This window comes from Gigantopelta aegis, chromosome 3 (assembly GCF_016097555.1).
Source record: "Gigantopelta aegis isolate Gae_Host chromosome 3, Gae_host_genome, whole genome shotgun sequence".
Lineage (NCBI taxonomy): Eukaryota > Metazoa > Mollusca > Gastropoda > Neomphalida > Peltospiridae > Gigantopelta > Gigantopelta aegis.
In genome coordinates this window covers 57,809,189-57,831,572 of record NC_054701.1, presented here as the reverse complement: position 1 = coordinate 57,831,572, position 22,384 = coordinate 57,809,189, and the positions used below count along the sequence as shown (strand labels likewise).

At 38.6% G+C, this 22,384-nt stretch overlaps 2 protein-coding genes across 2 annotated transcripts; both read right to left on the bottom strand.

Moving 5' to 3' along the window:
* Positions 1-4,657: 4,657 nt before the first annotated feature.
* Positions 4,658-12,629, bottom strand: LOC121391198. Its single transcript, XM_041522902.1, has 2 exons — positions 12,415-12,629; positions 4,658-6,403 (listed from the first exon to the last, which is right to left on the bottom strand). The coding sequence occupies exon 2, from the start codon at positions 6,385-6,387 to the stop codon at positions 4,858-4,860; it is 1,530 nt and encodes a 509-aa protein (XP_041378836.1). The 5' UTR covers positions 6,388-6,403; positions 12,415-12,629; the 3' UTR covers positions 4,658-4,857.
* Positions 12,630-16,464: 3,835 nt separating this feature from the next.
* Positions 16,465-21,710, bottom strand: LOC121391186. Its single transcript, XM_041522896.1, has 2 exons — positions 21,239-21,710; positions 16,465-18,333 (listed from the first exon to the last, which is right to left on the bottom strand). Exon 2 carries the CDS (start codon positions 18,297-18,299, stop codon positions 16,899-16,901), a length of 1,401 nt encoding a protein of 466 aa, XP_041378830.1. The 5' UTR covers positions 18,300-18,333; positions 21,239-21,710; the 3' UTR covers positions 16,465-16,898.
* Positions 21,711-22,384: the final 674 nt, after the last annotated feature.

The following is a 22,384-nucleotide window of genomic DNA, read 5'->3' as shown; positions in this document are numbered from 1 at the left end:
CCTTTAATTTGTACAAGTCTTTACCTTGAGACCTTTTCTCAATGGTAAATATTTCGCCAGACCATTTCTCTTGGTATTCCCGATCAAAGGTGCCCCGAAGATGACTGACTCGTACTTTATCACCTATGTTAAATGTAAACTTCTTTTTGTGCATTCGATGCTTGGTGTGGTTATAGCTATAGACGACTTTCTCTAGGATATCCATGTACATGTAAGTAAAGTTTTTTAACATGTAGCGATAGAGATGCATTATGATGGTTTTAATGACCCGTTCGGCATAACTTGCTTTGGTTTCATTTAGAGCAAACAGCTGCGTTATGCCATATGATTTCAGCAATGCTTTGACCTTATGGTTCTTGTATTCTGACCCTGAATCGGACTGAAACAGTTTGGGTTTTCTGGACTCTAATTTCCAGAATTCTGTCAAAGTCTCTACCACGTCGTTCCCCGTTTTCGACTTGAGTGGTAGCACCCACAAGTACCTGGAGAACAGGTCAATGATCATCATGAGGTATCTCACCCCGTCATTGTATTTAGCCAACCTGGCCATATCCATTAGATCGGATTGCCAGTGACTGTCTAACCCTTCCATAACATAGGTATTACGTGGAAACTTTCGCCTCACTTGATATTGTCACAGGCAGCATCCGTTTGATCCATGGGTTCTTTGATTTTGCCATCTTCATGATCAGCATTCATTGTCTCTTTACGAGTACAGTCACTTTGATCCATGATCTCTTCTTTTCCATTTCTGTTGCAGTAAGTCGTGTGTCTTTCTGAACATCTGCAGACCAAGACGCCGTCTTCGTCACTACTGCTGCTGCTACTAACACTGCTCGAATATCCCGATGCCATCTTCTTCGTTCCAGATAGAGTGCAACAAGACACACAAATGTTAGAATCATAAAACACGTCTGCTCTCTAGGACAGTCGTAAAAGAAATTACGTTTATACCACAAACCACTTTTTATAACCAACAATGTCTGTTACCACTGATGACACTCGTTCGGGTTGCAGAAGTTACACTGAAGAAATCCCATCTGGTTTTGATGGTCGTCTTGCATGGCGCAGGGCACAATCGAGTTCAGCTCTGGTACAAAGTCACACATGACTGTGAAACAGCCTTTCAGTTTCTCCCATTGTGATAGAGAAAGGAATATTCCTTTCCTCGATGGTTTCACGGATTTAGTTTCTTCACACCACCACCACTGTCGTACGTCCACACCAGGGATGTTCATGTCGACGCTGACATGGACATTGGCACCAAGATGACGAAACAATTTGTCGTCTTTCCCCTGGTTTAATGCTGAAATCGTTTCGTCTATTTGGCTTTTACAGATACACAGTTCGATCCACTGCTTAAGACTAAGGGTAATACCTCGTTTGGTGGGGAAAGTTTTCCCATTTCCATAACTTGGCCACCACGTAGACGTTAGTTCCAAGTTCTAGACGACATCTCGCTTCATCACTTGTGGAACAGGCCATCTCTGGATTGAATGTAGATCTGATCTTTTTCGGCGAGCGAATGACAATTAAACCATATCTATCCTTTTTATATTCTTCGTGCCAGTCTAAGTAGGTCATAGGCCAGTCTAAGTAGGTCAGGGCCGGGTCAGTAGGACGTTGCACACGGCACAGTAGGCCAGTCTAAGTAGGTCAGGGACGGGCCAGTCTAAGTAGGTCAGGGACGAGGTCAGGTGACGTCATCATGGTCAAGGTCACAGAGCCATATAGGCCCCCCTTACTACTGCTAGGGTGTCGTAAAACATTCATTTTTTCTCTCCGTCTCTGTGTGTAAACGATTTCAGTTATTGAATTTATATCCCTGGTGGAATAATTCTCATTTGTCATGAGCTTGCGAGGGTGAAATGAAAACTTTCATGAGGAACACATTTTCTGCGTTTCACTCACAAATCATTTTCAAAACCTAGATCTATTTATTAAAGTAAAAACTATAATGAATTGTAAAAAAACCTCGTTTACAAAAACAATGAAAAGAGAGAAGAGTAAATTGAAAGTTTTAAAGGCATACTGTCACGGATTTAAGGACCTTGTTTCTCTAAAAATGGATAATAAATAAAAATTACATTAATTGTTGGAAACTAAATCTACCTATCGCAACACCTTAACTGAACCATGATGGAGTGGAATCCATGCCAACAATCTCGGCAATTTTAGTTTTTGAATTATGGACCATTGCCATAATTCCATTATTTTTACAAAATATCATTAATAAATGGAGTATGGTGGTTAAGAAGATGGTTGAATAAAGTACATTCAGGGACAAATCGAATTATTGTTGTTTAGGTAATACTTTGTTAGGCCATTAAATAGGTCAGTGACCTGTGACAATATGCCTTTAAACTACGTGGCATCATTTTGTGTGTTTGACACATCGCGGTGACTAACATTTAGTACCAACAAGATTATTGGTTTGTAACTGCCATATCATCCAATAATATTATACGTTACAATAGCTGGGGTAGTAAATCATTTTATATTATTAATTCAATATCGCTACTATAGCACGCCCCTGCAAGTACTGTAACCTCACCGTGGTTCAGGGTTGAAACATTCTCTATGAGAATGGCTAATACAGTACAATCCCCTTTTGGGGCACCTTATTTGCCGTGAGGTGCATCCCGTAATGCTGAATGATGGTATCATGGTGGTTTAGTTGGGGGCATACCTTACTTGGAATGGTGATATAAATTTCCAATAAAGATGTTATATTCTGTTGCCTAGTCTGCTCTGAATTTGTACCATATCGGTGTTGGTGTCCACTACAGTGATTTTAAATACATTAACCAATAAATGTGAATGAATGAATCTTTAACAACACCCCAGCACAAAAATACACATCGGCTATTGGGTGTCACAAATGGTATTTTAAAACTTGGTATAAAAGTCAGAGTGTTTTAAAAACTTTACAATTAATTCTGGATGGAATTTAAAAGATTCCAAAAAAACATTTCTGTTGCCAAAAATAACATTTCTCGTCTGCTTGAGATGATCACACTCCACCAAAATGTGGCGCAATGTTAGAGTTGAAAATGGGCAGAATTTTTAAAATAGCAATTAGTAAAAAAAAGTTAATAGAATTAAAAAAATATATATAATAATAAAAAATTACAAGCCAAAAATAAAACGAATTGACTGCTCGGCTGAATATATATATAATTTGGAGCATTTTAGAAAGACAGTCCAAAAATAAATAAAAGAAAGAAGGGAGGATAGGACTGTTTAATATTTTTTAAAACAGGAAGTAATTTCGACATAAAATTTTGAACGAAGGTCTAAAAGTTTTAAAAGTCCGATGTATAATTCCACGCGAGTGGCCTCGTTAAATCAGGTAGGGTGCTTGTTGGGACGAGATGAGTTGCATCCCGTCAAGAAAACCCCTAGATTGACAGTCATTAGACGTTGAAGGTGTATTGCTGTGCTGAAATACAGATCTCGAGAAGCTGAATCAGTCTGAACGAGAGAATCACACTAGGGTATAGTCCAGCCGTCATGGGTTGGTATAGTGGTGCGGACGGGTCTAGAAAAGAGTAGTAGGGACCGACCCCGCTTCCTATTTCTTCTCAGAGTGGGGCGGTCAATCTTCCAGTGCTGCTAGGATAGGCTCGGACACGTAAGAGACTAAATGCGAACTATCGTGGCGTTCTGCAGAATGACCGTCATACGAGTCACGGAAAAACAAGTCGACATAAGTCAGCCGGAAAAATGACGTGGAGGCAAGGAATCTTGCTAAAAAAAAAAAAAATCCAACCTGGTAGTGCAGGCTGTCGAAACGAGAAGCGTTCCAGCCTTCAATCAATTCCAATGGCCGCATACATCCCAGTAGAAAATTCCATTTCGCTGACAAAAACAAAACAACATGAAGGATTCCCAAGTCGAGCACACGAAAACACGTGCAGTATACACAAGCGAAACAAACACGTCTTACCGAAAGAAAGAAATACATGTTTTATTTAACGATGCACCCAACACATTTTATTTACGGTTATATGGCGTCAGACATGGTTAAGGACCACAAAGATATTGAGAGAGGAAACCCGCTGTCGCCACTTCATGGGCGACTCTTTCCGATTAACAGCAAGGGATCTTTTATATGCACCATCCCACAGACTGGGTAGTACATACCACGGCCTTTGATATACCAGTCGTAGAGTACTTGTAGGAACGAGAAATAGCTCAATGGGCCCACCGATGGGGGTCGATCCCACACCGACCGCGCATCGAGCGAACGCTGTACCACTTGGCTACACGTCTTACAGCGTCGAGCTCCAAACTAGGAATGATTTCACTAGGGATATAAATTCAATAATAACAGGAAAACCGTTTATTTACACACACACCCACACACACACACTGAGAATTATTTAACGAACGATATAAATTCAATATAATAATTTATTAAAGCGACATTCCTGAGTTTGATGCATTGTAAGATATTTCCGACTAATAAAATATTTCTACGATTAATCTTGCATATTAAATATATTTTCTCGATTAGAATATTAATGTCTGTATATTCAATGTGTTTCTGGTCGTCTTAATATTTGTCAAAAGCTCAAACTGGATTTTATCTTTAATAATTTCGTACGTACGAACAAATTATATTTTAGGACATAAAAAATGAAATTTAAGCTAATACAAATATTAGAACGATCAGAAATACGTTTAATATACAGCCACTAATATTTTATACAGCAAATTGCAGCAAACTCAGGAATGTCCTTTTAACACACACACTCGCGCGCGCGCGCGCGGATAACATGTAATGGTTAAAAACTTACAAATATAATTTATTTGACACTGGTTTTGAGTGTTCTTGTTAAAAAATTAACATGATTACAGTCTCACTCCGTACAGAGGACTAAATACAGACACAGTCCCATTCACAGAAATACAAAACAGTTTTCCGTCTGTTCCACATTTCACCGATTCCACATCAGCCAAAGAGATATCACCACTAACTATTGGTATTATCTTGGCCTCCGAGGTACATGCAATGGGAAACATCACTATACATTTATGGGCAGCATCTATGACGCATGCATTGTCTTCTTCACTGAAGAATATCGCAACTGGTGTGCAGTCTTTGTCTTTATCGAGTTGGGAATTGTCTCGGCTCTTGGCATACACATCAGACAATGACAGCTTGGTTTTTGTGCATTGAAATTGATCAAAGTCCTCATCAATTTTGAGAGCCGATTCAGACGCTATCAAAGATACCATAGTCGCTGCCCTTCTTCTGTAAAATTTGTTTGTCGCCGATGTTGGAACAAAGTTGTCCTCTGGAAAGGACCACTCTGCCGATTCTTTGAAATTCTTGAGAACAACCCCTCTTGTATCCATGACGTCGATGATAACTTGACGATTAAATATGTTATGATACAATCCTATGAAGGTATTATTAACGCCTGGCACAAGGACGTTATATTGTTCGCAGAGATGGAAATAGGAGTCAATATTGAGTTTTGGACAAACTGAGACTATAGCAGCTTCGTATGAATAACCTTTCATTACAACCAGCAGGTCGTCGCTGATGGCAACGGCACCGGCTGAAGAAGACACTGCAAAGTTTAACGTGTCAACAGTCATCTCGTCGTGCACATTGTAGTATGCTTTTATGGTGCAGTTGCCGTAATCTGAAACCACGACAACGTTTCCGCCATCCATCAAACAGATACCACAGCGAGCTATGGACCGACGGTCGTCGGGCAGTTGTGCTGAAAAATGCCTCGCATATTCGTATCGCACTAGATCCCCTTGACTGCTCGCTTCCATTTCCGGAAAGGCCGTAGCACCTTGTTCAGTCAGCTCTGCCGATGTCGATGATTGGTTGTCTTGTGACGTCATCTCCTGATTACCGACGACTTCATACCCTGGAGGAGCAGATGGTATGTCTTGTGGCGTCATTTCCCGATCACCGACGACGTCGTACTCTGGAGGAGCGGATGGTACAAATAATGGAAGAACTATATTTTCTGTGCGTTCACCAACTTGTAAATTTTGTAATTGATTTGTTAAAGTTGTATTACTCTGCCGTATTGTAGCTGTTAGTCTTTCTTTTCTTTCTTCCTCTATTTTCAACAATAGTGATGCCACTTCGTTGTTGACACTGAACTGCTGAGCCCATGCATTAGGAAGGTCCTCGGGTTGTGGCGGTTTCACAAGTTCCTGACAAAATGGACATGGGAAGGCGTGTTTCTCCTTTATAATATTCTTGATGAGCCCGCCGCTGATGTACGATGTCAGACACGCTAAACAGAAAGTGTGACAACACGTTAAGACTCGCGGGTCAGTGTAAGTATCGTAACATATCCCACACGTAATAAATGGGCGGTACTGTATCTCCAGAGGAACTACAGCAGCCATAGCAGTAGACTGGAATCTGCAAATAGAACAAGTCATGTGATTATGTTGGCTATAAGAGTAGACTGGAATCTGCAAGTATAACAAGTCATGTGATTCTATTAGCCATAGCAGTAGACTGGAATCTGCAAATAGAACAAGTCATGTGATTCTATTGGGCATAGCAGTAGACTGGAATCTGCAAGTATAACAAGTCATGTGATTCTATTAGCCATAGCAGTAGACTGGAATCTGCAAATAGAACTAGTCATGTGATTATATTGGGCATAGCAGAAGACTGGAATCTGCAAATAGAACAAGTCATGTGATTATGTTGGCTATAGGAGTAGACTGGAATCTGCAAATAGAACAAGTCATGTGATTATGTTGGCTATAGCAGTAGACTGGAATCTGCAAATAGAACAAGTCATGTGATTCTATTGGGCATAGCAGTGGACTGGAATAAATAGACTGTGAATCTGCAAGCAGTAGATAGAAATAGAACAAGTCATGTGATTATGTTGGCTATAGGAGTAGACTGGAATCTGCAAGTATAACAAGTCATGTGATTCTATGTTGGCCATACGTAGACTGGAATCTAGCAAGTAGATTCTATTGGGCATAGCAGTGGACTGGAATCTGCAAATAGAACAAGTCATGTGATTCTGTTGGGCATAGCAGTAGATTGGAATCTGCAAATAGAACAAGTCATGTGATTATGTTGGCTATAGGAGTAGACTGGAATCTGCAAGTATAACAAGTCATGTGATTCTATTAGCCATAGCAGTAGACTGGAACCTGCAAATAGAACAAGCCATGTGATTCTATTGGGCATAGCAGTAGACTGGAATCTGCAAATAGAACAAGTGATCTGTTTACATTAGGTATAACAGTAGACTGGAATCTGGGTGAAAATAAAAAATGGCTCTTTTGTGTGATACAAGAGTTGAACATTAAAAGTGGTTCAAATAGCACATCAGGCGTGCCGTTTCTGTAACACCATATATGATGAAACACCACAGCTAGGAGATACACGAATTCCAAAACAAATACCACAAGGATTTAACACTGAATGAACTCCCCAACATTTTTATATTTCATTTCTACTAAAATTTGTTTCAAAACAAAAGCTGTTTATGCTTTTAAAGCTAAAATAACCAAGTAAACAACAAATGGATAAAAAAATAACACCTTTGAATCAAGTCTAAACTGCTACTGTTGAAAAACAATCCCAATTTCCTCTGGTTTCTTATTAAAAATGGACAATGTTACCACAAGAAGTTTGTGTGTTAAAATGGTTAGGCAAGATTAACCAGATCTTTTTATAGCGGTATATTGTTACATTTGATATATATTACATATACATATATTACCTTTTAGATAAATTTCATGCGTTTTGATTAGTCAATAGCCAATGCATACCACAAGTACACCGAGTCATTTGCAGGAAAATACAGAATTTGCCGGGGTGTACGAAATGTCACGTGACCTACTAGACTGGTTGTAGGAAAATACAAACTGCAGATGCGACCGACGAGATTTTCTCCAACACGGCTCACTGATTAAATTTCTTAAAAGTTGAATTCATTATGAATGGGAATACCACAATTCGGTAAATGTTATTTTAACTGTTTATCTGAAGATTTCTTGAGCACGTTTGGCCAAAAAATATGCTAAATTGTAGTTTTTCGCATATTATGTATAAACTAATGCTAGAATATACCGTGTTAGAACTTGGGCTAATTATCACGAACGTATTTTAAGTAATGACGTGACATGCTTTTTTACAGGTTCTATAAGTTAATACAACACGACAAATATTTTTGTTCGTCTTCGGTTGTTCAATTTTGTTTTCCCGATACGATTACAACATAATGATACATGTTTAAAACACGCTAAGAGTAGCTGTGCCTCAGGAAATACAGATTTTGGAGGGGCGTTCAATCCCGTACGCCTGTCAAAACAAAAAAAACCCCAAACAAACGCGTAACTAATAATATATATATATTTTAGTCAATCTACATGTAATAAGATAAAAATTAGGTCATTAAAAAAATTAAAATTGCATACATATTAATGACAAAGTCACTACTCGTATTAAGAACAAACATCAGCGCAGTTATACATAATTACATCCTATGCAGATCTTTCAATCACATATCGAAGAAATGTAACAAAACTATAATAAAATTTATGCCAGGCATATTACTAGTATAACATGGACCAACATTACGTATGTGGTGTTACACTGCTGACCCTCCAAAAGTACGTATGTGGTGTTACACTGCTGACCCTCCAACATTACGTACGTAGTGTTACACTGCTGACCCTCCAACATTACGTATGTGGTGTTACACTGCTGACCCTCCAAAAAATAACTCGTATCTAAGCCACAGCACATGAAACTTTATAGACTATGATTCACCATGAATGGTATAGTGATATTTATTATTGAAACTTGTATTGATTATTATTATTATTGGAAACCCGCTGTCGCCACTTCATGGGCTACTCTTTTTCGATTAGCAGCAAGGGATCTTTTATATGCACCATCCCATAGACAGGATAGCACACACCACGGCCTTTGATGTACCAGTCGTGGTGCACTGGCTGGAGCGAGAAATAGCCCAATGGGCCCATCGATCCCAAACCGACCGCACATCAAGCGAGCGCTTTACCACTAGGCTACGTCCCGCACCAAGCATCTAAGGCTACCACACTCCAGTGAAATAGAGAAAGACTTGACAAATCAGACAATACAATAGGCAAGATTACCCTGGATGCATGTTGCACTTCTGACAGTTGAGGGTAACTGACATTGGTGCATTAAACATGCAGAATGTATACACAAATATTATAAGCACATGGATTTGCAGGAGAGATATATATGTATTTCTAAAGTAATGAGTTTGCCTTTTGAAAAAAATCACTTTCTTGTTAAATGACAAAAAGGGACATTCCTAAGTTTGCTGCACTTTTTGAGATGTTATCGACTAACAGAGACTTTTTAACGAGTGTAATTACATATCAAATGTATTTTTTCTGCATAAAATATTAGTGGCTGTATATTAAACGTGTTCCTGATCGTTCTAATATTTGTACTAGGTTAAATTTCATCTATTTCCTAAAATATAGTTTTTTCGTACGTACGAAATTATTAGAAGACAAAATCCAGTTTTGGCTTCTTACAAATATTAAGACGGCCCAGAAACACATTGATTATACAGACACTGATATTCTAAGCAAGAAAATTTAATATGCAAGTTTAATCGTAGAAATATTTTATTAGTCGGAAACATTTTACAATGCAAAAAACTCAGGAATGTCCCTTTAACATTGATTACACAAGATACTTTCAGAGACGATACATACAAAAAGAAGAAAACATTGAAAAAAACCCTGGAATTGATAAATATTATATCATTTAGAAAGAAAGAATGTTTTTATTTAAGGACGCACTCAACACATTTTATTTACGGTTATATGGCGTCAGACATATGGTTAAGGACCACACAGATTTTGAGAGGAAACCCGCTGTCGCCACTACATGGGCTACTCTTTCCGATTAGCAGCAAGGGATCTTTTATTTGCGCTTCCCACAGGCAGGATAACACAAACCATGGCCTTTGTTGAACCAGTTATGGATCACTGGTCGGTGCAAGTGGTTTACACCTACCCATTGAGCCTTGCGAAGCACTCACTCACGGTTTGAAGTCGGTATCTGGATTAAAAATGCCATGCCTCGACTGGGATCCAAACCCAGTATCTACCAGCCTGTAGACCGATGGCCTAACCACGACGCCACCGAGGCCGGTCAATATTGCTTTTAGATACAAACATGTGAAATGAGGCTTTTTTTAAATTCTCACCTATCTGCAAATAACACATTAATACATTCCATATAACATAGTAATTTTAATCCTCATCTTTGTGGTCGGGACGTAGCTCAGTGATAAAGCGCTCGAAAGTTTCGCGGTTGTTCTAGGATCGCTGCCCCGTCTCGGAGCCCCTTTGGGCTATTTTTCATTCCAGCCAGTCCGCCACAAGTGGTATGTATTATCCAGTCTGTGTGATGGTGCATATAAATAATCCCTTGCTGTTCATCAAAAAGCGTATCCCATTGCGTGGCAGCAGCGAGTGTCCTCTCTATCTCTGTGGTCCTTAACCGTATGTCAGACACCAAATAACCGTTGTAAAAATGTGTTGAGTGTGTCATTAAATAAAATATGCCGTTCTTTTCCAGCAGTGTACCTGTGGGGTTCAGAGGTCATTAGCACTAAACAGAATGACCTAGTTGTACGGTACACTGGGTTTTCGTCATTACTGTAATCCTGACTCAGAATCGCCTATTTTTAATTATGCGAAACCAGGATCCTGCTTGTGCAGGTGCAATGTATAAACTTGTTTATGATTATACATGTATTAACCAATAATTAGTTTAATATCCTGTTTGTCTGTGCCATGCTTGTACAGCTGTTACGCCCAGTTCCAAATGTGGGATGTTTATATGCAATAAAGTTTTATCTTACCTTATCCTATCGTACCTCACCTTCAGTGCAGGCACTTGAGACGAGACGAACCGGCCTCGGTGGCGTCGTGGCAGGCCATCGGTCTACAGGCTGGTAGGTACTGGGTTCGGATCCCAGTCGAGGCATGGGATTTTTAATCCAGATACCGACTCCAAACCCTGAGTGAGTGCTCCGCAAGGCTCAATGGGTAGGTGTAAACCACTTGCACCGACCAGTGATCCATAACTGGTTCAACAAAGGCCATGGTTTGTGCTGTCCTGCCTGTGGGAAGCGCAAATAAAAGATCCCTTGCTGCCAATCGGAAGAGTAGCCCATGTAGTGGCGACAGCGGGTTTCCTCTCAAAATCTGTGTGGTCCTTAACCATATGTCTGACGCCATATAACCGTAAATAAAATGTGTTGAGTGCGTCGTTAAATAAAACACTTCTTTCTTTCTTTTTCTTTCTTGAGACGAGACGTGTTTATTTTGTCCCCGACACAGTATTTTCTTTTAAATGTGGTTTATGTTAAAGATAGCTTTATTATAAGATTTAATATTGCGGGTCAGCCCCCGTCTATACCAATAGTTATAAGTCAGACAACATATACTGAGCATTTAGGGAAGAAAAGAAATTATTAATAAATTTAGATTTCACTTGACAGATATTCATTAATTTCACAATGAATGGACAAACAAGTTTTACTTTCTTTAAATATTTCCCCCCGAAGACCTGCCTACATCGTGTATCGTAGCACGAGCGTTCTCTAGCTCTGCCCTGTTTATATGTTGATTTTACCTGAAACAACATGAATTAATGAATGAATGTTTAACGACACCCCAGCACGAAAAATATATCGCTATTGGGTGTTAAACTATGGTAAATGCAAAAAAAAACCCACCCCAATTTGATGATCAACATCAGTATAAAAATTCTACAGTTAAATTAAAACACAGTGTAAAGAACTGTGCAAAAATACAAATATCACGGATAAATAAAATTAAAATTTAGAATAAAAGTCAGTATCACGTAAAAACTGCAATAAAAGTTCTGGATGGAATCGAAAGGATTCCATCACATTTATATGACCAAAAATATATTTTCTAGTTTCTTTAAGATGCTAAAGCAACATAGCCTACATGTGTATAAAACAGTTCAGGGCTAGACGACACCCGAGCTACGTGTATCGGAAGGAAGGAAATGTTTTATTTAACAACACACTCAAGACATTTTATTTACCGTTATATGGCGTCGGATATACGGTTAAGGACCACACAGATATTGAGGGAGGAAACCCACTTCATGGGCTACTCTTTTTTTATTAGCAGCAAGGGATCTTTTATTACACGGCATTTGATGTACCAGTCGTGGTGCACTGACTGGAGCGAGAAATAGCGCTATGGGCTAACTGACGGGGATCGATCCCAAACCGACTGGGCTACGTTTCGCCCCCACGTGTATCGGAGTAGTAGGAATCACATGCCAGTATTCAATATAAAATACTCCTTCACTTTAACTAACCCACCTGCCTGGTGATGACCTACCTGTTCCCGAGTGTTAAGTTGACCCAGTTATGCTCAGTGTGTCATATACGCCCGGTTATTGCGTTAACAACTGCGTTCAGCCAAAAAGAGCGTTAGAAACGTTCGCTTGTCTTGATTCATGCTCGTCTCGTTAAACTGTTCCGAATATCAATGTTGCTCATTTCGCTGAACGGAGGACAGGTGTATAAAAGTAATGCTCTCACATTTTCGACGACAGCAATCAGTTTAATAAAGTAATGACAAGGTAGTTTTAGGCACAGGGAGACAACTCTAATATAGTAAAAAAAATGGGACCCATCAGAGTTGTTGTTACTTGAAACTTCAACAACATAATAAAATCGGTATTCAGTGTTCAATTTAATGAATTAAAGCCGCACACCCTAGTTCCACCGAGCGAAAATAAATTATAATTTGGTTAATCTACAAACCTGTAACACACTTAGATCACGTTTTTATCAAATGGAGTGAAAAAGCAGGTTTTATATCGATAAATACCATGGAAATCCCCATGTCCCAATTGCTTGAAATAATTTTGAAAGTTAGTATTCTGATGTCACCGGTAGATGTCGCTCGAAGCACAACAATGCCTACGTCTCAGAGGCCCGTGCCATTTTATGAAATACGAAAAATGCATTTTGTGGTATTACAAAAACCAGGATTACTAGGATTACCAAAAAAACACTTCAGGTGAATGGAAATGTATATTCTAAATAATAAACGGTAAGTAAAGTGCAATTTTATTTGTGAAAAAAATGGGTTTAATAGCGAAAAACAACGCCGTAATGGTTAACAACTAGCCGTAACTAGGGTGTGTCCCTTTAACGAATGAATGGAAGATAACGACCCCAAGATGGGGAGGATCCAGACAATTATATATATATATATATATATATATATATATATATATATATAGACACATACACATACATATACAAATGTATATATATTATTATATATGGGTTATTATCAGATAAAATCCCAAATTCAGGTTTGTATTTTCAAAAATAACAAGTCACTATTATTGTTTAGTGCATAGGTCTAACTCCATAATGTAAACATCAGTTTGAATATCCTACCCTATTTCACCACCCAGTCGATGCCGAAGAGGTAATGCACTTAAATTAATGGAGTTATTACGTGTTGGCCACAAAAGAAAATTAAAAAGAAGAAACGAAAAAGAAAATCGATTATCACCAATTTCATACATTCTATCCAGAACGTAAGCATCAACAATCTGCCTGAAAGTATCATAATATTATGTTAAGACAAAAAATAACAAGTCACTATTTTTGTTTAAATTATTGGATGACTTGATAGAATAATCACCAGAGGATCATTTATGTCAGTGTTAGCAGCGCAAGTTTCTTCCAAAAAGTGAACAAATGACTTTGTCGAAACTAGGTCACCCACTCATTCCGTCAGTACCGTAACGTGATTGTAAACTAATCACAAATTAAACAAAATGTACATCATAAAAACGTTTTATCTCTAACTAAATTTGAAAGGTTTTCTACAAGTTGAGCTTCTTGTTTGCTTTTCTAATTGCTTTAAATAATAAATAATGAATCTAAATTGACACTAATGTAGATTTACTTTTGTTATTCATAGATACCAAATAAAAAGTAGAGTGCATAGGTCTAACTCCATAATGTAAACATCAGTTTGAATATCCTACCCTATTTCACCACCCAGTCGATGCCGAAGAGGTAATGCACTTAAATTAATGGAGTTATTACGTGTTGGCCACAAAAGAAAATTAAAAAGAAGAAACGAAAAAGAAAATCGATTATCACCAATTTCATACATTCTACTATCCAGAACGGACACCTCGTAAGCATCAACAATCTGCCTGAAAGTATCATAATATTATGTTAAGACAAGCTTCCACTAAACCCACTTCTAAAACGTCCCCAAACTGTTTCATGAAAAATGTTTTAATCTATATCCACTAGCTGTTCCCACAAGCCTTTTTATATCGTTTTGAAAACGTTTTAACGTTCACACACAATACGTTGTTAGTATTACGTCATATTTGATTCCGGGGCGGGGTGTAGCTCAGTGGTACAGCGATCTCCTGATGCGCGATCGCTCTAGAATCGATTCCCGTCGGTGGGCCCATTGGACTATTTCTCATTCCAGCCAGTGCTCCACAACTGGTTTAACAGGCCGTGGTATGTACTATCCTGTCTGTGGGATGGCGCATATAAAAGAAACGGTACGAATAGTCTGGTAGTTTTGAGTTATTTCTAACTTAGTACACTATTCAAGGGCGTAGGCTGGGGGGGGGGGGGGGGGGGGTTCGTGCTGAAGCAAACAGTCCGCTTTTAGAACTAAAACATACAGGGTTTTGGGTTTTTTCTTTGCGCCAATTTTATAGTCTTTCCTCCTAACCTCCCATGGGCCTAATGAATACTGTTAATAATTATTAATTTTAAACCAGTCCATCTAAATTTGCTTCGAAATTACATTATATTAATAATTTATATAGGTTAGGAATGTTAATATTTTTCTTTAAAGGCGCAGCCAAAATTTATTAACCCCAATTTTCCCCTTTTTTATATTTTGGTGTTAATATTAAAAATTTCCAAATTGACTGTATTTGTTAGGTTATCCCTATCTCGAGTGAAACCCCCGATCCTATCAGAGGCCGGACTCGGTATAGGCGTTTTCGAAACCCTAGTGATATATGGACACTTTAAACCAGTTATTAAGCTAAGCTACAGGTTTATACATAAGGAGTTTCTGGTGGCGCAAAAACAAAATTGAAAAAGGGTCCGCTTGGTTCATATTCGAAGCCCCGGCCCAGATCACGCTACGTCATTGCTATTACATGTATATAAAAGTACATATATTAATATCTATTTTGCACTTTATGGTACCAATTATGTAATAATATGTCAGTACCCTAACGAAAAACGTCACGGTACCGACTACATTTTACAGAAATGACACTATTTACTTAACATGTATAGCTGTATGCAATGTTTCATGGTGTCATATCCAACACGTCATTCCTTTTTGCATAGTTATATGGTCATTTAACTGTCAAACACAGAATCTATTGCGAATCTGCGTTACGGTACTGACGTTGGATAAACATATCAATTCCACCTTTAGTAGCAAGTTGAACAAAACTTTGTAATCACAAAAGCGATTTTGCCAGCGGTGCTCGTAAAATAGTGGTAATGACAACTTTCAAATGATCACACAATAACTTTAGTTAAATCAACAGGTTATATTAATGTTGCCTCTGTTAATGTCGCGTTACGGTACTGACATGAAACTTGGCGACAGAGTAACATTTGCTTCCCAAATATTTTTAGTAAATGAAATTGATGTTTACATGCTGTAATATGACCTCCCCCCAACTTTTAATAATATAACAAATTTATTTATGTGTTAATTATTCACCCATATCGATGATAGCGCCGACAATATATCGCTTCCGCCTATACTGGCGACATGCTTATTTTGCTGACACGCGATAGCATTAGCATAAGAAAAATCATAATCAGCAAACTTGAGGACTAATATCTTGGGTACAATAATGACGTTATATTGTAAGTTACTATTTATAAATTAGCTCCTTAAAGGCTGGCGACATTAACATGGGACTTTATCCGATAATGACCCCCCCCCCCCCCCCCCCATATATATATATATATATATATATATATATATATATATATATATATATATATAAAAATATAAAGATAGATTATTGCATGAGCGGGAGTGCTATACGAAATTTATAAAACAGTTTGGTAATTATTTTATTCCCCGAGCAAGAGCTTCTGTCTGAACTTCAGTTTTGGTATATCCTGAAGCACGTCGATTTCGTGTTTCCACAGCGAACCCTTCACACTGTTAAACTTCTATTCTATTTTTATTCTATCCCATCTTTCATAAGAATCGCGAGTTAAAATTACTTAGTTAAGTTCTAAATGACCTTCCCATAGGACGTCAATTTTATGAGATTCGTAATTTGCGTAAACAAGTGTCGTTATAGGTAGTCCGAGTTATCTAATATATACAACAAAAAATAGAGTTGTTTACAAAACAGTTTAATCAAATATTATATTGCATGCATGCAAAAGGTGTTATTCTTATCACGAATTGTATATATTAGGAATTCTACTCTATGGGTAGAGCCGTGTGCGTTGGTTGCGTTGGATGCATTTTCATATTAGGTTTCCATTTTTCTTAAAACAGATTAATGTTGGCTATTAAATACCTATTTTAATCCCCACCTACATACGCCAATCCCCAATGCGTTATTCATTATATGCCACTCCATCGGTTCCCTTTTGACGCAAAATGACTAATGTTAATCAATTATGCGTATTGCCATGTCCCCACCCCACCCCCCAATTCGAAATTATCAACAGCAGGCAAACAAGTTACAGTAATGATTTATCTCCAACAGGCGAAACATATTGGATACAGGTTTTATAGTATTGTCATATGTTTTAATATTTCTTTCTTTAAGTTCTCAACTTGAAGATTTTAATGTCCCCTCCTTGTTCGGCTACGTACAGCGTCTTGTCACTACTGACAGCCACAGAAACTGGGCATCGCAGACCATCGCTTTCCTGTAAGATCATGTGACACGATCGTGGCTCGTCCAGCGTTACGCGAAAAATACACTTCCTGCCATGCGCAAAGTCAACAATGTACAGTTCACCCGTTGAACCAAGACTTATGCCTTGGGGTGAGGAAAATGCGTGTGGACCTTCTGGTTTGTAATTAAACTCTCTTCCAGAACGAAGGTGAATGCAGCGGACTGCGCATTTTCCACTGTCTGATATAAGGATCTGAGTTGTCACACTGGAGAAAGACATGTAACCTGGGTGGCTGTCTCCGGACAGCGTGACTTCTTTCAAAACGACCACAGACGACGGAAGACTTATATCCAAAATATGAATCTGTCCGATATTTGCTTTGTCGCAACAGCTGGCCACAATTAGGTTGTCGGACACGGAGGCCAGTCCCTTGTATAGGCGAGACGTCTGCAGCTTCTGTCTGAACTTCAGTTTCGGTATAACCTGAAGCACGTCGATTTCGTGTTTCCACAGCGAACCCTTCACGCTGACTATAACCATCGTCTCATTCAGTTTTGAGATGCAGGATGGCGATCCCCCAACGCTGAGTTTGTCCTTGGTTTTGTACTGACCGCGATCGGGCTGCCAAGACCAGTAAGCCTTGACACAACAGTGGAAGTTGTCGCTGACGATGATACAGTCGCCGTCATTGAGCAGACAGATGTCTTCAAGCATGGGCGGGAAATCTTCATCTGACTTCCAAGTGGAGATGTGCGTGGAGAGATGATATCTGAAATTACTGGCAGACGACACCCTCGTTTCCTGGCTGGAGTTGTTGTTCGGCATAGACTCTGCTGGGTCAGCTCTTGGGTTGGGTGCATTGCCGTCTGCTTGAGATGGAAAATCTATATCTGTGAATGTCAGTTCTGTTGGACTAAACTGAGGACCCGTATACTGGATGGATCCACCAGAGGCCATCATTTCACCATCTACACTGTCAGTCTCACTACCAGCATGCGTTTCCGAATTTTCGTCTGGTACTGGGTTTCTACACTTTAAAGCCTCTATCAGACTTTGTATGTAAAAATTTGTTTTGAACTGAGTTACCCACTGGTTAAGAGGCATCGTCTTGTTACCAACTTTAACGAACTCCATACAAATGGGACATAGAAATCCCCCTTTTTTCTTGGAACCAAATCTGGCTTGACTCGACAGGATGTGAGCTGCCAAACATCTCTGACAGAAACTGTGCAGACATGGCAGAGTCTTCGGCTCCTTGTACACGTCGAGGCAGATACTACAGTTGGCAAGCTCATTCTCTATCTTGGCCGCGAAGTCGTCCATAGCTGATGATAGTTTTTATTATCAAACGCAGACCCTGGAATGAATGAAAGAATGAATGAATGAATGTTTAACGACACCCCAGCACAAAAATACACATCGGCTATTGGGTGTCACAACTGGTAAGTATATGCAAATATTATTTATATAAATTTATGTAAAACCAGTGTAAGGAGTTGTGGGTGAAAAGTATAATACAAGACATAAAATCGAGGTAAGTACATTTTAAAACTTTGTATAGAAGTCAAAGTGTTTTAAAAACTTTACAATTAATTCTGGATGGAATTTAAAAGATTCCAAAACATTTCTGTTGCCAAATATATCATTTCTCGTCGGCTAGAGATGATCACACTCCACCAAAATGTGGCGCACAGTCAGTGTACACTGACAATGTTCACATTGACCCTGGAATGAAAATTGTAAACAGATTGAATGATATGAGTGTAGTGTTGTGGAATAATTCATTTCGCGATCACTAATGCTTTGTTCGTACTCATGTGAATAACAGGTTTACGTAGTATTAGGAATCGGTTGGAATTACATCATAGATTATAATCAGTTTAACCAAACGATCAACTTTGGAATTACATCATCGATTATAATCAGTTTGCACCAAACGATCAACTTTGGATTATACAATCGGTTTAAAGAATATGACCATAAGAAATAGGACTTATGGAGTTATTGTTACTTGAAACTTTCCAAACAGCAGGATAAGATCGCTATTCAGTGTTGGAATGAATTAATGAATGAATAGTTTAAAGACCACTAGCAGGGACGGATCCAGGAAATTATTTGGTGGGGGTACTAAGGAACAAAGGGTACAATAACCAACTCGTGAAAAGGGCAACCCAAGTTCGTCTTTAAAAAGCTAAAATAAAGAAACAAAATCAACAACCAAACACAGAAATAGACCCTACAAATCGCTAAGTTTACATGTAACAACTATTTAAAGGAACATTCCTGAGTTTGCTGCACTTTTTAAGATGTTATCGACTAACAAAGACTTTTTAATGATTGTAATTACATATGAAATATATATTTTTTTCTGCATAAAATATTAGTGGCTGTATATTAAACGTATTTCTGATCGTTCTAATATTTGTACTCCGTTAAATTTTATTTCCAAAAATATAATTGTTTCATACGTACGAAATTATTTGAAGACAGAATCCAGTTTGGGCTTCTTACAAATATTAAGACGACCAGAAACACATTGAATATACAGACACTGATATTCTAAACCAGAAAATATATTTAATATGTAAGTTTAATCGTAGAAATATTTTATTAGTCGGAAACATCTTACAATGCAACAAACGCAGGAATGTCCTTTTAATATATATTTTTTATTTGTATGTACACATGACAACAAACACAACCATCCACATATTTGTATCGAATCTATCATTTAAAGTGGGGAAACAATTACAGTTGACATATTCCCACACAATAGATTACGGATTTTGTATAATCACGTCACATTGATTGAAACCAATAAATTGGCACATCACTAATTTCAGGTAGACGTAAGAAATACAAATCATTAGTAGAAAATAAAATTATACATAATATACATGCTATAAAGTTTAGAGCTTTACTTTAGTCAGTTTAAGGATAAGCAATGGCCTCGGTGGTGTCATGGTTAAGCCACTGGACATACGGCTGCTAGGTACAGGGTTCGCAACCCGTTAACGACTCCCACCCAGAGCGAGTTTTAACGACTCGATGGGTAGGTGTCAGAACACTACACCCGCTTCTCTCTCACTAACCGACTGCCCTGGACAGCCAACCCAGTTAGCTGCGGTGTGTGCCCAGGACAGCATGCATGAACCTTAATTGGATATAAGCACGAAAAGTTGAAATGAAATGAACACAAACTATATAGTACTCACGAATAAAATAATGAATATTCAATGGAAATTCGAGATATTGAATAAGCAACGGCGTCATATAACATTTGAATAATTCTTCGCGTAGTAGACATATCGGCTCTATCTGGAAGTTAATAGAGAAAGTGTGCTGAAGTGTACAATCAATACGATAAATGACCCGTGTCAATATCACTTGGTATTTAGCATGGATACGGTAAGACTGTACGTCAACATGAATCAATTTCTATACAAGTCCGCTGTAAGAGACCCGGTTAAAAAGAATGTTTATGGGAGGCGTGGACGAAAGAAAGATAGAAAGAAAGAAAGAAAGAATGTTTTATTTAACGACGCACTCAAACACATTCTATTTACGGTTATATGGCGTCAGACATATGGTTAAGGACCACACAGATATCGAGAGAGGAAACCCGCTGTCGCCATTTCATGGGCTACTCTTTCCGATTAGCAGCAAGGGATCTTTTATATGCACCATCCCATAGACAGGATAGTACATACCACGACCTTTGATATACCAGTCGTGGTGCAATGGCTGGAGGCGTGGACGAAGTCTCATGTTTTTAGTAGACCAGTGTTTAGTAGACCAGTGTACGTCCGGAGTTGTATGTTCAAGTTCTTTATTTGTCTTGAGTTTTACAACTCATCAGCTGAATACATAACATAAATAATAATATAACAGAATTACAACACCTCTAGACCCTGTTTTATCACATAACTCACACAGTAGTAGTGGTGAGGAGTCGGGTGTGGCGGTTATAGTCGCTGAAAACCTTTTGTTCCATATATAGACTTTTTTTTCAAATAATTTAGTGCACATATTTATGTCTTGCATGGATGACTTGTTTAATGTACGTGGTCCTCCTCTGTGTGTAATGCATGTGCGAGTGTTTCTCTCTCTCTCTCTCTCTCTGTGTGTGTGTGTGTGTGTGTGTGTGTGTGTGTGTTTGTGTTATTTGCGCCCTACCATTGAACTCCACCCTGTCTTAACGAAATCCTTATTTAAAAGCTAGGCCTTCAACATGAACTGAAATTTTAGAAACAGTTACCCACCTGATGTTATTTATCCTACAGCTACACATCACAGGAACTGGTCGTTGTCCTATCTCATTTCCTCCCTGGGCGACGTAAAAAAAACGCACTGTCACACCAGCCACAATTCGCGGACCATCTGTCTCCATCGGGCCGAATCACGCAGCTGGTTATTTCACCACAAAATGTCAGCCTTTACACCTTTGTAAACGACATAGGCCAGCAGACGGCAGCTGGTATAGCCCAGAGTTAAAAATAGATCTCACTGTAACTATTTACAAATCACTTCAGACAACCCACCCGCTGTTCAGGCGGTAAATGCAGAGTGCTGCGTCAAATAAACACGATATATGACTGAAAGGTTTGTATGGCCGTCATGTGAAGAAAAAAAATCAAAAAAAAAAAAAAATCAATGTTTATTCACTGCGTATTGGATAACAGGCCAGCTCATAGCAAACTGAAAACACAGCTCCACAAAAACGGGTAATAGGGATGTAAGTGATCATTAGCATAGGCGGCGGAAGATGCCAATAACTGGAGGTGCATGTTGTATATTGATTATCTTTTCGGCTGGGGTGGGGGGTTAAATTTCATAGTTGGGGTTGGACATAGTCCGGAGGGACGTAGTAAGTGTGGTTTTTACTAAGAAACATATTGCCGTAATGTGCCCTGTGCACTAGGGTTGGGTAGTATGTCCCCTTGGGCCTTCGTTCGGTTGTGGGGTTAAAGGTGGACAAAGTAAAAGACAGACAGACAGACGTACATTGTATTAATAATCGTTTCTTACACACACGTTAGTGAGAACATCATGTGTTATTTTTGATAACACATAGTTGTTTACACATGTATGTGTGTTAACAATTTCAAGACATACACTGCTCCTAGGTGATGACCAGGTCATCAATGCCATACATCCAATAAAACGTGTCTGTGACGCGTAAGGCAACTATAAGTGCAAAGGGTTGAACATATCTTTTAGTCGATAAAAATGTTAAAATTTGCTTAAAACATGGGTTTTTTAGGATATGCAAGAAATAGAATAATACATTCGTGTCCGTGAGATACAATTTATCTCACAACTCGTTGTTTAAACCCACTGCGCGTACTGTAACCTCACCGTGGTGTAGGTGTGAAACAATCTCCTTGACAATGGCTAATACAGTACAC